The 15,378-nt window shown below is 51.5% G+C and overlaps 1 protein-coding gene across 1 annotated transcript; it reads right to left on the reverse strand.

The window, feature by feature from the left end:
- Positions 1 to 871: 871 nt before the first annotated feature.
- Positions 872 to 12,537, reverse strand: Pgc (progastricsin). Its single transcript, XM_045157760.1, has 9 exons — positions 12,479 to 12,537; positions 9,763 to 9,922; positions 9,294 to 9,411; positions 7,043 to 7,161; positions 5,967 to 6,166; positions 3,752 to 3,871; positions 2,889 to 3,036; positions 1,641 to 1,739; positions 872 to 1,021 (listed from the first exon to the last, which is right to left on the reverse strand). The coding sequence occupies exons 1-9, from the start codon at positions 12,535 to 12,537 to the stop codon at positions 872 to 874; spliced, it is 1,173 nt and encodes a 390-aa protein (XP_045013695.1).
- Between the last annotated feature and the right edge of the window lie 2,841 nt (positions 12,538 to 15,378).

Here is a 15,378-nt window from a genome sequence, read left to right on the forward strand (position 1 = left end):
GCTTCAGTCTTTGGCAGTATCCACCCTCCCCCAGAAACATCTGGCTTCCCCAAGGATCTGTGAGGAACCCAGGCACCAACATCCTTTAGGAAATTCCAACTAAAATGGACAGGTGGCTAGTTCTGGATGGCATCAGTTACCTTGCTAGTGAACGTGCCTGTGGCCCTGAGGTCAGTGGGAGTACATGGGGGGGGGGGCTTAGGGAGGGGTTGATTAATTAATGCGCAAAGAGAAGAGAGTGAGAAAGGAAGAATGGGCAGGCCAGGGCCTCTTGTCACTGCATTCGAACTCCGGATGCATGTGCCACTTTGTGCATCTAGCTTTACATGGGTCTCCGGGGTTGGAACCTGAGCCGTTAGGCTTTGTAAGCAAATGCCTGTATCAGTGGAGCCGTCTCTCCAACCTACATGGGGGAGCTTTTGAAAGTGGGTCGTTCTTTTGCCCATCACACAGAAAGCCCCTCGTGCCATTCCACTGTCTTCCCTGTCCAGAGGGAAGTTGTGAGTGTACGGCAAGCTTTGACGGGCACAGGCCCATCCCCAAGTCTGGCCTCGGGCTTTACTTCTCTCAGCATCTCAGTGACCCACAGGGACACCTGTGGCCACTGAAGTCAGTCAGAGTGAAATGTTCCCTGAGTCTGTCATCATGTCCTGAGACCAAGGGTACCTTACAGACCACAACTCTTGCCCACTCCCCTTACACCCAGACACAGAGACAGACACACACACACAAAACCAACAGGCCGTTCAACATAGAGAACTATTTATTATTAGAGAAAGTCTGGGGTTTGGGACTGGAAGACAGAATGAAAAGGGGAACCCCTCACAAGGTGGGGGCCTGGGAGAAGGAGACGGGGCTGCAGGTGGCAGGTCTAGGCGAGAGTGGCAAAGCCCACCCTGCTGTTGCCCACATCAAAGATGGCATAGTAGGACCTGAGGAAGACATCTCCGAGGATCCAGAAGGGCTGGCCATCCTGGACCAGGGGGGTAGACTGGAGGCCAACCATGCAGTAGTCACCCTCCTGTCGGACAGACAGACAGCTCTCATTCGTTTGCCCATTCGCGTGCGGGATACTGACCAGCCCTGAGCCCCAGTCAAGGGCACCGTTGCAGTGCCAAGGAAGTTGAGGATGCCCTCGGGGCTCATGGCACACAAACAGAGCTCCAGTCGGTGAATGACTGGAGGTGAGGGGTTTCTCTTCCCGAGAGCTCTCCCCACCCGACCCCCACTCCTGATCTGCAACAGTAGTTTAGTCGTTCAACCGGGATCCAAACCTTAGCTTCGCCCCAACCAGCTGGGTGTCCTTGGCTCAGTCACTTAACCTCTCATAAGTCAAACGGAAATGAGGTTCCCCCCTCACTGAATGCTACGACCATGGAGCCAGCATAAATAAAAATGCTTTGCAATGGCTAACTCTAGTGAGCGTTCAACCCCAGTGCCTGCCTCCACGAATTCATAATCATTGATAATGGGTGACTACCTCCCCCCCCCCACGGGCTTCTGTGTGGGAGAAATGAAATCAGAACTGCAGTAGGTTGAGAAATGATGCAAGACCAGGCTCTGCCTCGCCCACCCCCTCGCCCCCGTTCTTCCCTCCCCAAACCTGGTGACTCCGTCTAGAAGGAGGGGCCAGTACCAACCTGGATGATGTAGTAGGAAGGCAGCAGAGGGAACTGAACACCATTGAGGATGAAGTTGAAGGTGGGCAGGCTGCTAACGCTGTCGCAGTTCACGAAATACTGCAGAGAGCAACAGGACCCAGCTATCTCACCACCCACCGGACAGGACCTACCAAGCCAGCTGCCTCAGCACCCTCGAGCCCAGGCCCACACCCCCAGCCTGCTTTGCAGTGGAGGGCGCAGCTCCCAGGAAAGGCCTAGGCGAATGGCACCGGCATTCCACGTGAGGACTGGAAGAGGGATTTGAGATCTGAGGCCCCCCTCTACCCTAGAACCTTCCACTTGCCTGGAGATTCCCATGGGGAGATTGAACTCTCACTCCCTCTCTGCCAAGTGTCTTTTTAAAACTTAGAAACTGGGCTGAAGAGATAGCTTAGTGGTTCAGGCATTTGCCTGGAAAGCCCGAGGACCCAGGTTCAATTCCCCAGGACCCACATAAGCCAAATGCAAAAGGTGACACATGCGTCTGGAGTTCGTTTGCAGTGGCTGGAGGACCTGGCATGCCCACTCTCTCCCTCTCCCTCTCTCAAATAGGTAAATAAAAATATTTTTAGAAATAAAATAAAAGCCGGGTGTGGGGGCACACGCCTTTAATCCTGGCACTTGGGAGGCAGAGGTGGGAGGATCGCGTGAGTTCGAGGCCACCCTGAGACTCCATAGTGAATTCCAAGTCAGCCTGGGCCAGAGCAACACCCTACCTTGCAAAACCAAAAATTAAAATAAAATTAAAGTTGATCATGAATATTCTGTCTGGGCTTTAGAAGCTGATAGAAAATGTAGCCCATCAGCGCCCACCTCCCCAAAGCTAGTGGGCATGGGACCATTTGGGAAACCCTTTTGGTGGGCTCAGCTCACTAGAGGAGTCTGTCCCTGTGGGGATGGGGGAGATCTGGATTAAAGGGCTGTCCCACACCACTCACTTGCTTGGCCCCACAGTCCAGCTATTTTGCTGTAACCCCCAAAGCTCAGAAGAAATCTGTCTGTAATAACCACCACCCCCTACACACATGCCCTCAGCCCTAGGCCTCTAGGCCCTCATCCAACCACGGCCCCCAAAAGTTCCAGGTTCTCGCCCGCTCCGTGTCTTGGGTAGCTAAAAGCGTGGAGGTGAAAAATCCAGCCAGCCTCGTGTTCCCATAGGGAAACCATTAAGCGCCCTTGGGCTGACCTCACCCGAGGAAAAAGTCATCCCCCCAACATCACACATACCTGTCCATACTCTCCTTCCTCAGCCCCTATGGCCTGCAGAAGGTCACTCAGGTAGGCCTGAGGCAAGGTGAGCAGGGAGGTGCCTGTGTCCACAATGCCTTGGCAGCCGTCAGAGCACCAGCCAGACTCCTGGTCACCAATGAAGAATCTGACGGTAAGAACATGGCAGGACTCAGTCCCTGGTAGATTGAGGCAGCCAGGGTGACTTCTCACCGGGGAGACACAGAGCCCAAGTGCTTCTACAGGAGCTGCCGAGGCCCGTCCAGCGGGTCCTCTGCTTCCCACCAGCCCACAGTCGAATCCAAGGACGCCCGAATGGCCACGGGCTCTGCTTCTAAAGTTTCAAGCCAGTCCCTAGAAACACTGAAAGCCAGGCCCATAAGGTTCATGACAAGGACTCCGTGTCTGATCTACGTTAGACATTGTAATCGACATAGACACGAGTAACCTTGGAGCACAGGACCCTCGAGTTTGGGATTCATTCCATGTCCCGCCCCAGCCCCTCTCCTCCAAGGCCTCCACACTCTTCAAAAGGTCCGCTGTAGCCGGGCATGGTGGCGCACGCCTCTAATCCCAGCACTCAGGAGGCAGAGGTAGGAGGATCACCATGAGTTCGAGGCCACCCTGAGACTACACAATGAATTCCAGGTCAGCCTGGGCTAGAGAGAGACCCGACCTCCAAAAACAAACAAACAAATAAAAAGAGGTCTGCTGTGACTTTTGGAAGAACAGGCCTCTGGGGGGGGTTTCCACTGTGCCTGTCCCCCTCCGGCAGTGTGAGTGTGTGTGTATGTGTGAGACATAGGGTGTCTTGAGACCCAACGAAGGAAGGCCACATCCCCAAAGTGCTGGTACACACTCACCCCTCAATGTTAATCTGCCAGTAGAGATCCTGAGTGAGTGGGATCCAGGAGATCTCACCAACATACAGACTGTCATCCACGCCCCCAAAGACAATCTGTCCTCCGTTAGAGCCCTCCTGGCTGGAGGAAACAAGAAATAAAAAGGTAAGTCAAGCAGTAGGCACACAGCTCTGCAGCGAGGGGGAGATGGCTCAGCTGTTACGGCCCTTGCTGGAAAAGGTGACAACCTGGATTCAAATCCTGGGTACCCACGTACAGCCAGATGCACAAAGTGGCGCATGTGTCTGGAGTGTGTGGTGGCAAGAGGTTGTCTCTCTCTTTCTCCCTCCTTGCCAACAAATAACCAAAACTGAAAATAAAATAGCCAGGCACGGTGGCGCACACCTTTAATCCCAGCACTCAGGAGGCAGAGGTAGGAGGATCGCCGTGAGATCAAGACCACCCTGAGACTACATAGTGAATCCCAGGCCAGCCTGAGCTAAAGCAGGACCCTACCTCAAAAAAACCAAACAAGTAAAATAAAATGAAGTTCAGTGTTCAACAGTCACACAGTCACCTTCAGAAGGAAACAGAATTCCTTATGTGACTGTAGACTGAGACTCCCTGAGGATGGAGTCAAGTCTCCGCTCAGATCAGGGCTCCCCAAGGTCAGGATAGGTCTCCCTCAGAATGGGGCTCCTTGAGGACAGACCGTGTGAACTTGAGACCTGGGTTCCCACATGACAGAGCTCTGTCTTCCTCAGACTGGAGGTCCCCAGTGACAGGCCACGTCCCATCAGATTAGTGCTCCCTGAGGACTCTCTGTCTGGAGACTCCCCCACCTTTTCTCTTCTCTGCCTGTCACGTCATGCTATTGAGAGGACCTGTCCCCAGGAACCTTGCCCAAGCTCAGTTTTCTACAGGAACTGGAAGGAAGTAGGAGTTTTCACAGAGGGGAGTGAAAGAGTTTCCATGTTGTTCCAGAAGCTCTCCCGGCAAGACAGCCCCAGTTGAGAGGACAGGGCTGAGTTCCCACAGGTCACTCGTAGAATAACTGTTAACAGAGGTAGAAAATAAGTCAGCAAAATTAAAATGAAGGCGCCAGCCTTCGGGTTCAGGGGAAAGACAGCCACAGACAGGAGATGGGAACTGTCTCTAGAAGGTAGCTCTAACTCTGAAGAGAAAGAAAGAGAAACGTGAGGCCCAGACGTTTGCCTGCTTGTGTTTGCTGGAGGGATAAGGAGTGGTTAGAAGTCAATTGCGAGCCTAGACTGGAAGATTCCAAAACCAGCTGGAACAATACATCAAAGGAGTAGAAGCAAGACAATACTACACAAAAGAGACACAATGTGGAAAACCGGTCTGAACAGGACCTCACTGGGACCAGGGGCAAAGCAGGTTGACAGGAGAAGTACTGGAAGAAGAGAAGCAATTTCCAGAGCCCACCTGGAAAAACTGGAGTGGATGGCGCACGCCTTTAATCCCAGCACTCAGGAGGCAGAGGTAGGAGGATCGCCATGAGTTCAAGGCCACCCTGAGACTACATAGTGAATTCCAGGTCAGCCTGGGCTACAGCAAGACCCTATCTAGTGGAGGGGGAGGAAAATTGGGTAGTGGAGAAATGGCTTAGCAGTTAAGGCACTTTCCTGTGAAGCCTAAAGGACCCAGGTTTAATTCTCCAGGTCCCACCTAAGCCAGATGCACAAGGTGGCACATGTGTCTGGAGTTCATTTGCAGAGGCTAGAGGCCCTAGCACGCCTGTTCTCTCTTTCTCTCTCACTCTCTCTCTCTCTCTTTCTCTCCATCTATCTCTAATAAATAAATAATTAATAAAATTTTTTTTTAATATTGGGGAAAAATTGGGCTGGAGAGATGGCTTAGCAATTAAGGAGTTTGTCTGCAAAGCCAACGGATTCCAGTATGATTCCCCAGGACCCACGTAAGCCAGATGCACAAGTGGGCACATGCATCTGGAGTTCGTTTGCAGTGGCTAGAGGCCCTGGCGCACCCATTCTCTCTCTTTCTCGCTCTCAAAAATAAATAAATAATAAAAGATTTTAAAAATTAAAAAAATATATATTGGGAAAAAATTGGAGTGGACAGGAGACAGATGCAAAAGTGGAGGGCCCAAAATTCAGAAGCCTGAGAAAATTCTAGAGCAGGCCTGGCCCAGCCTCCATTGGAGGGGCAAGAGGAGTGGGCCCCTGAGCTGGCGGCACGGGAGGTCACTGCTCACCTGCCGAGGTAGACGCTGAAGACGGGACTGGAGAGGGCGTTTTCCTGCAGCATGCCCTGCAGGGCAGTGGTGGCGCCTCCTGCAGACAGGCTGGGGAAGGCCAGACCCATGATGCCATCGAATTTCGCGTAGACAAAGTTGGTCCCAGGCTCGTTCTCACTCAGGCCAAACTCCTGGTTGGGGACCTGGATGCCCTGGACCTGGAGTCAGGAGTAAATGTGCAGGGGTGGTGATTAAGTCAGATTGCATCCACATCCCCCAGGCGCCCCTCTCCCCGAGGTCTCTCCAAGTTCCTCACCTCAACGCCCCCCTACCTTTTTCATTTATTTATTTATTTATTTATTTATTTATTTTTTATTAACATTTTCCATGATTATAAAATATATCCCATGGTAATTCCCTCCCTCCCCACCCCCACACTTTCCCGTTTGAAATTCCATTCTCCATCATATTACCTCCCCATTACAATCATTGTAATTACATATATACAATATCAACCTATTAAGTAGCCTCCTGCCTTCCTTTCTCCACCTATTTATTTTTTTTAATGTTTCACAAGACTCACCTTGCCTTCCAAGGAGCTTTCTCTCCCATTACCCGCCACACCCGCCCTTCCCCTTGCCAAAGCCCTTGTCTTGTGGCTCCGCAAGCGACTGCTTTTGAAGGCAAAGGGCCGCGTCACACTGGACCATCATGGCCTCCCCAGTGCCCGACACACAGGATGGCCCGCGACAAGTGTCACAGCTGTGAAAGGACCAGGCTCTGCTGTACTGGCTTCCTCTCTTACGCTCAGAAGCACGGCATTTTTAATCATATTTCAGGCGTGGTGGCGCACGCCTTTAATCCCAGCACTCGGGAGGCAGAGGTAGGAGGATCGCCGTGAGTTCGAGGCCACCCTGAGACTACAGAGTTAATTCCAGGTCAGCCTGGGCTACAGTGAGACCCAACCAAAAAAATAAAATAAAATCATATTTCTGGAGTTCCAGCTAAAGCTCCATCCCCCGCCCCCCGACACACACACACACACACACACATGCGTCACACTTCCCTCGCCCTGGAGTGGGACCATTACTCACGGTCAGAGTGTCGTAGCCGAAGAAACCAGTGAGGCTGCCGGTACCGTACTGCAGGGAGAATGTCTGCCCGTCGGTGAAGTAGGTGGAAGACTTGCTGGGGTTGAAGCGGGGGTGGGTGGCTGCGGGGTGGGGGGCGGCAGGACATGGAAGTCAGCTAGCGAGTGGAGGGAGCTTCTTTTTTTTTAAATAATCATCGTTCCTTCTTTAAAAAACTTAAGTTTAATTTATTTCATTGAGAGAAGAAGAAGAGAAAGAGAGGAAGGGGCAGATAGTGAGAGAACGGGTGTGCCAGGGCTTCCAGCCACTGCGAGCGAATCCCAGGTGCACGTGCCACCTTGCGCAGCTGGCTTACATGGGTACCGGGGAATCGAACCTGGGTCCTTAGGCTTCACAGGCAAATGTCTTAACGGCTAAGCTATCTCTCCAGCCCTCCTCTTATTTTTCACTCAGCCTCTGCTACGCACTCAGGCTTCAGCACCCGCTATGCCCAGACCACCATGTTGAGGGTGTCAGCCGAGGCTCCTAACATTGGATGACCCATGAGAGCTGACCAGTTGTGGCCCTAAATCCCCCTCTTACTTCTAGGTGCTTGGAATGCCTTAGAGCTATGGCCTCCTCAGAGGCAAGGTAGCCTAGACTCCACCTCTACGTTCCTAGTCCCAGCAGAGGCCTGGCACACACTTCGTCCAGTGAAGAAGTTTCTAGATGTCCCTTCTCCCTACCCCCACCCCTGTCTCTACCATGTCAAGAATCTGACTGTGGGGCTGGGGATATGGCTTAGCCGTTAAGGCATCTGCCTGCAAAGCTTAAGGACCTAGGTTCGATTCTCCAGTACCCTTGTAAGCCAGATGCACATGGTGGAGCATTGTGTATGGAGTTCACGTGCAGTGGCTAGAAGTCCTGTCGTGCCCATTCTCTCTCTCAATAGATAAATAAAAATAAAATATTTTTTTTTAAAGAAAAAGAATCTGGCTATAGCCAGGCATGATGGTGCACACATTTAATCCCAGCACTCAGAAGGCAGAGATAGAAGGATCTCTGGGAGTTCGAAGCCAGCATGAGACTACAAAGTGAATTCCAGGTCATCTTGGACTAGAGAGCAAGACCCTACCTCAGAAATTTAAAAAAAAAAAAAAAAAGAACCTGGCTATAACAAGATCTTAAGATCTTGAGATACTATGGGATGTAGCCAAAAGGGGTCCCTTGGACCAAATGTCAGGACCCAAACCTCAATGCTTTGGCAGGGATAAAGATAGCCTCAAGAAGGTGACCTTCGCCTGCATGTCCAAACAGGGCAGGATGAGATCACATGCAGCATGGTCCCATCCTGTCCCTTCGAGACACTTGGTAAGAACTTCATGAGGTTCTGAAGAGATGGCTCAGTGGCTAAAGGTGCTTGCCTGCAAAGCCTAATGACCCGAGTTAGACTCCCCGGTACCCATGCAAAGCCAGATGCACACAGGGGTGCATGCATCTGAAGTTCATTGGCAGTGGCTAGAGGCCCTGGTGCACTCATTCTTTCCCTCCCTCCCCTTTCTCCTCTCTCTCTCTCTCTGTCTATCTGTCTCCTTGCAAATAAATAAATATAATATTATTTTCTTTTTCTTCGAGATACGGTCTCATTCTAGCCCAGGCCGACCTGGAATTCACAATGTAGTCTCAGGGTAGCCTTGAACTCACAGCAATATTCCTACCTCTGCCTCCTGGGTGCTGGGATTAAAGGTGCGCACAACAACTCCTGGCTTAAATATAATATTCTTTTTTTTTTTTTTTTCGAGGTAGGGTCTCACTCTAGCCCAGGCTGACCTGGAATTCACTATGGAGTCTCAGGGTGGCCTCGAACTCATGGCAACCCTCCTACCTCTGCCTCCCGAGTGCTGGGATTAAAGGCGTGCGCCACCACGCCCGGCAAATATGATATTCTTAAAGAACTTCATGAATACAGGTAGAATGGAGTAACATAGAATGGAATAGAGATTGTGCTCGAGGATAACAACAGCATTACTCTAACTGATCAGAATGGGTGGGGTGGGATAAAATGGAGTGGATGAGGTAAACCAGCATATGTGAAGAACGCAATTTTTTTTTTTGCATCGAAGGTAAAGAAACCACCCAGCCCCAGGCCGGCCGCTCGCCCCCTGGCTTGGGTATGCTATGAAACCACGCATGTGCTTATCCATGCTCAGTCTTCAGTTCCGGTGGTGGGGGGAGGAGTGTGAGACCCCCTCGCCCCCCCCCCCCCAGCACTCACTGCAGGCCAGGCTCCGGCAGTAGACGGAAGGCACCCACAGGTTGGAGGAGCCAGTGTCGAAGAGGACCAGGAAGTTCTGGGGTGGAGTCCCAATGCTGATCTCCCCAAAGTAGGCAGCCTGGGAGAAAGGACACCGGGCAGATGGTTAGCTCCAGAGCAGGGCAGACCATCAGCCAGGAGGGATCCAGGGGCCCAGCCTCCCCGTGGAGAAGCAGTGAAAGGGCCAGCGACTAGCCTCCAGCCCCCACTGAAAACCCAAGCCTCTCTCCACACCTGTCCCGAACCCTCAAACCCTCCGTCCCTGTTTGCCCAGGGCCACCCAAAAGCTCTGAGGTCGATAGAAGGTCTCACCCCGCTCTCTGCCCTGTCCCCACCCACAGCAGACCTTGGAGAAGGAAGCAAACCCCAGGATAGGAAATAGATCCCCCCACCCCTGGGGGGGCTTCTCGGGGGGTTGGGGGAGGCTTACATCCATGTAGGCTATGGGCTCATAGAGCACGCTGTAGTCTCCGAAATTGCCGAAGTGGTACTTTTGGCCGGGGTCATACTTGTGGGTTTTCAGGTAGTCTCCCAGCACACCATTCTCCTTCATGGTCTGACGGATGGTCTTAAATTTCTTCAGGGGGACTCTGCACACAGCGATGTATCAGGACGGGGCGCCCCCTTCTGTCTCCTCCCAGATTTCTCCCGGCTCCCCCAACTGTGTGCCTCAAGCTGCCTGCCACTTTGTCCCTGCACATCTATTGGGTCATTCCTAGTCTCCATATCTCCTTCATTCTGTTTTCATCTTCCTCTCTCCTTCCCCCCCCCCCCTCCAGGTAGGGTCTCTCTCTCTCTAGCTCAGGCTGACCTGGAATTCACTATGTAGTCTCAGGGTGGCCTCAAACTCACAGCGGTCCTCCTACCTCTGCCTCCCGAGTGCTGGGATTAAAGGCATGTGCCACCCCGCCAAGCTCCCCTTTATTTTTTTAAATATTTTATTTTTTATTTTGCATTTGAGACAGAGAGAGAATGGGTGCACCAGAGCCTGTAGCCACTGCAAATGAACTCCAGACACATACGCCACCTTGTGCTTCTGGCTTACATGGGTCCTGGAGAATCGAACCTGGTCCTTAGACTTTGCAAGCAAGAACCTTAACAGCTAAGCCATCCCTCCAAATCTCTCTTCATTTTGTCCTCCCTTTTTCCTCTTTTCTCAAAAATCTCCCCAAGCTGGGCATGGTGGTGTATACCTTTGATGCTAGCACTTGGGAGGCAGAGGTAGGAGGATCACTGTGAATTTGAGGCCACCCTGAGACTACATAGTGAATTCCAGGTCAGCCTTGGCTAGAATGAGACCCTACCTCGAAAAACAAAACAAGGGGGTGCATGCATCTGGAGTCCGTCGGCAGTGACAAGAAACCCTGGTGTGAGCATTCTCTTTCTCTCTCTCAAATAAATAAAATATATATTTAAAAAATATTCTTAAAAAATCTCCAGATGGGGGCTGGAGAGACGGCTTAGTGGTTTAGCACTTGCCTGTGAAGCCTAAAGACCGTGGTTCGAGGCTCAATTCCCCAGGACCCACGTTAGCCAGATGCACAAGGGGGCGCACGTGTGTGGAGTTCGTTTGCAGTGGCTGGAGGCCCTGGCATGCCCATTCTCTCTATCTGCCTCATTCTCTCTGTCTGCCGCTCTCAAATAAATAAATAAAAATAAACAAAAAGAGTTTTTTTTAAATCTCCAGATGGGCTGGATAGATGGCTCAGTGGTTAAGGTGCTTGCCTGAAAAGCCCAGGGACCCAGGTTGAATCCTCCAGTAACCATGTAAAGCCAGATGCACAGAGGGGTGCACTCATCTGGAGTTTGTCTGCAGTGACAGGAGACTCTAGTATGCCAATGCTCATATTCTCTCTCTCTCTCTCTCCTTGGAAATAAACAAATACAAATAAAATATTTAAAAACATTGGCAGGGCACGGTGGCACACACCTTTAAACCCAGCAGTTGGGAGGCAGAGGTAGGAGGATCGCCATAAGTTCGAGGCCACCCTGAGACTATGTAGTGAATTCCAGGTCAGCCTGGGCTAGAGTAAGACCTTACCTTGAAAAGCCAAAGAAAGAAAAAAGAAAAACTGCTCCTGAGCTGGAGAGGTGGCTCAGCAGTTAAGGCACCTGCCGGCAAAGCCTGACAACCTGAGTTTGATTCCCCAGTACCCACGTAAAGCCAGATGCAGTGGTACGTGCGTCTGGAATTTGCAGTGGTTACACACCCTGTCATGCCCATTCTTTCTCTTTCTCTCACTCTCTCCCCCACCTCTGTCTCTGTTTTACAAATAAATAAATGGATAAAATTTAAAATAATAATAATAAAAAAAGGCTGGAGAGATGGCTCAAGCAGTTAAGACACTTGCCTGTGAAGCCTAAGAACCCATGTTCAACTCTCCAGATCCCATGTAAGCCAGACGCACAAAAGTGAGGCAAGGGCAAGCGTCTGGAGTTTAATTGCAGTGAGTGGCTGAGGCCCTGGCATGACAATTCTCTCTCTCTGTCTAAAAAAAGTTAGGGGGGGAGGGGCTGGAGAGATGTCTTAACAGTTAAGGTACTTGTCTGTAAAGCCAAAGGACCTAGGTTCAATTCCCCTGATGCACAAGGTGGCACATGCTTCTGGAGTTTGTTTGCAGCTGCTACAGGCTCTGATGTTCCCATTCTCTCTATCTGCCTCTCTCTCTCTCTCTCTCTCTCTAACACACACATATATACATACATGTTTGCTTTTTGTTGTTGTTTTCAAGGTAGGGTTTCATACTAGCCCAGGTCTCAGGGTGGCCTTGAACTCACGATGATCTTCCTCCCTCTGCCTCCTGAGTGCTGGGCTTAAAGGCGTGCGCCACCACACCGCTTTTTTTTTAAACAGAAAAGATTGCTCCTTTCTGTGGGAGAAGCCCCACCTGCCATTCAGGGACTGCCTGAGCTGGTAGGCAGTCTTCCTCTGTTTCAGGACTGTGCTTGTCCCTTTCTCTGGAAGGTTCCTGCAGGGAGGACTGTGTCTCTTCCTCCTCTGAGTCTTGCACACCAGCCTCCACAGCCTTCCCTTCCTCTAGCAAATGGCCAGTTCATTAGAGAGCATCCCCAAGCCCAGCCGCCTCTTGCAGGGCTCCAGGTTCCCCCCGAGACTCCCTAAGCTACCCGCCAGTCCCCAGACCCACCTGATCAGCGCTGCCTCCAAGAGGGGCAGGCAGAGCAAGACTGCCACCATCCACTTCATGGTGCCGATTTACAGCTGGTCTTGGAGGAAAAGCTACTCCAAGTTCGACCGCTGGGGTAGAGTGCCGATCTGAGTCTCCCTCCTTCTTTTATACCCCCCACGAGCTAGCCCAGCCCCTGCCTCCCTGCCCTGGGTAAGCATGACCCCCCCCCCCCGGCAAGCCAGGGTGTCCATTGGGCACCATGTATCAGTTGTTTCTGTGTGTTTTTCCTTCGGAAGCATGCCCACAACCCCTTTCGTCTTATTGACTTTTTTTAATTCAAGCAGGAAAGGTTAGGAGGCCCAAGTTGATAAGGGTACAAAGTTGCCGCAAAATGGAGTGGCAAAGATTATACACGTTGTCCAGGAGCCAAAGATCATGATGTGGGCATTTGGGGGATAAGGGCCTGAATGAGGGATGGGGGATCCAAAGGCAGAGTTTCTCAACGTCGGTGCTAGTGACATTTGAACACAAATGATTCTTTTCATTGGCGCAGTCCTATGGTCACAGGGGCCTTAGGGGTACCCCTGTCTTCTGCCCACTAGATGCCATGAGCAGACCCTCAGTTGTAACCATCAAAATAATCTCCTAGGCTGGAGAGTTTGCTTAGAAGTTAAGGCACTTGCCTGCAAAGCCTGAAGACCCAGGTTCGATTCTCCAGTACCCACATAAGCCAGATGCACAAGGGGGCGCATGCGTCTGGAGTTCGTTTGTAGTGGCTGGAGGCCCTGGTGCGCCCATTCTCTCTCTCTCTCTCTCTCCTTGCAAATAAATAAATTAATTTAATTTAATTTTTTAAAAATCTCCTCTGTCCACTAGGAAGGACAAAGACCGGGAGAACTGCCACTCTGTAGGTGATGGGCTTGGAAGTCTGACTCAAAAGTCCTGGATGCCAGCACCCCTCCACCAGATCCTTGGGAGATAGAGTTCAAGGATTCGTTGTCTGGGGGGATTCGTTGCCAGTAACTAGATTGGTTGGTTTGGAGCATGGTGGCAGAGAAACTGAGGAGGGTGACACCGTCAATGTGAGCAACAGTAACGTGGTGGCAGCTGAGGTCGGCATTGTCTCAGACACTTTGCAGGGTGACAAGGGGGGCGCTTAGAGGAATCCTTGCCCTAACTCAGCACGTGCCCCGAACACAGTCTCCACACCAGCTCGGTGGCGGTCCTCGCACAAACAACAGAGACCCGAAGCAAGGAGTGTCCCTCGCCACTATCTTCACTGCTTTCCTTCTCCCACCCACTGTCACCTGCCCCTCTCTCTGTGACAGGAGGGGTGCTAGGGACTGGACCTAGGGTTCCATACACGCCAAGTACCTCCTCCACTGAGCTATATACTGGCCCTTCCTTCCTTCCTGCCTTTCTTGCTCTTTTTCCAGGTAGGGTCTCGCTCTAGCCCAGGCTGACCTGGAATTCACTCTGTATAGTCTCAGGGTGGCCTCGAACTCACAGTGATCCTTCTACCTCTGCCTCCCAACTGCTGGGATTAAAAGTGTGCACCATGATGCCTGGCTTTTTGCTATTGTTGTTGTTGTTGTTGTTTGGTTGGTTGGTTTGATTTGGTTTGGTGTTTTGGGGTTTTTTTAATTTGTTTTTATGGTTTGGCTTTTCAAGGCAGGATCCCGCTGTAGCCCAGGCAGACCTGGAACTCACCAGGTAGTGGCGCTCTTCCTAGCTCTGCCTTCTAAATGCTGGGATTAAGGGCATGTGTCACCATGCCTGGCTTTTGCTCACACTTCTGGCCTCCTCAGGTCTCACCCTTCATATCCTTTGAGTCCCCAGCCCTCATGTGGCAAGAATCTTTTCCCCTGGGGAGACATGAACATGTGTCTTCACCCCAAATACTCAGATGGCCCACCAAAGTCCAACTGCCAGCACCAGGTCAGTGAACCGAGTTGATTGGGGCCATTTGCAGTTGCTTACAGGAATGTGGAGCTCCAAAGCAGCCCATCTGATGGGGCACCCCATGTCAAGACTTCTCCTTGAACGCTCGTTCCTGAGCATCAGGATGCGGGCTTCCTTACAGAGCGGCCGCACCCCAGAGGAGTGTCACCCCACCTGAATGACAGCTCCCCTCATGGCTGATTCCAGAAGCTCCTTGTCCCTGTCCAGGAGGAGGATGAGACCCCAGAGCAGCACTTTGGTGGGGCTCACTTTTTTGCTTTTTTGAGGTAGGGTCTCACACTAGTCCAGGCTGACCTGGAATTCACTCTGTCGTCTCAGGGTGACCTTGAACTCACAGGGACCCTCCTACCTCTGCCTCCCGAGTGCTGGGATTAAAGGCGTGCGCCACCACGCCCGGCTGTTCCTTGACCCTCCACATACTCTTAGCTCCTCCTAAGGTCATGAGACCTCGCGTACGATTGTACACAGGTGGTGCAGGGAGTACCTGAGATACAGGTGGCGATCTGAGGACCCTCCCCATGTCTTCTCTCATGACATGTGCCAGCTGTTTGTTTTTCTTCTTTTTTTCTTAATATTTTATTTATTTATTTGCGAGAGGAAGAGAATGGGTGCGCCAGGGCTTCCAGCCACTGCAAACGAGCTCCAGACGCATGCGCCACCTTGTGCACTTGGCTTATGTGGGTCCTGGGGAATCGAACCTGGGTCCTTTGGCTTTGCAGGCAAATGCCTCAACCGCTAAGCCATCTCTCCAGCCCCCAGCTGGTTTTTGATAAAGCTGGCAATATTTGTTCACTGCTTTCAATGCAGAGGTATCTTGAAATACAACTCACCTATGTGTTCCCCACTTTCACTAACATCGCTCTCTGCCTATTTATTTATTTATTTATTTATTTTTGGGTTTTCGAGGTAGGGTCTCACTCTAGCCCAGGCTGACCTGGAATTCACTATGTAGTCTC

Source organism: Jaculus jaculus, chromosome 8 (genome assembly GCF_020740685.1).
Source record: "Jaculus jaculus isolate mJacJac1 chromosome 8, mJacJac1.mat.Y.cur, whole genome shotgun sequence".
Taxonomy (NCBI): Eukaryota; Metazoa; Chordata; class Mammalia; order Rodentia; family Dipodidae; genus Jaculus; species Jaculus jaculus.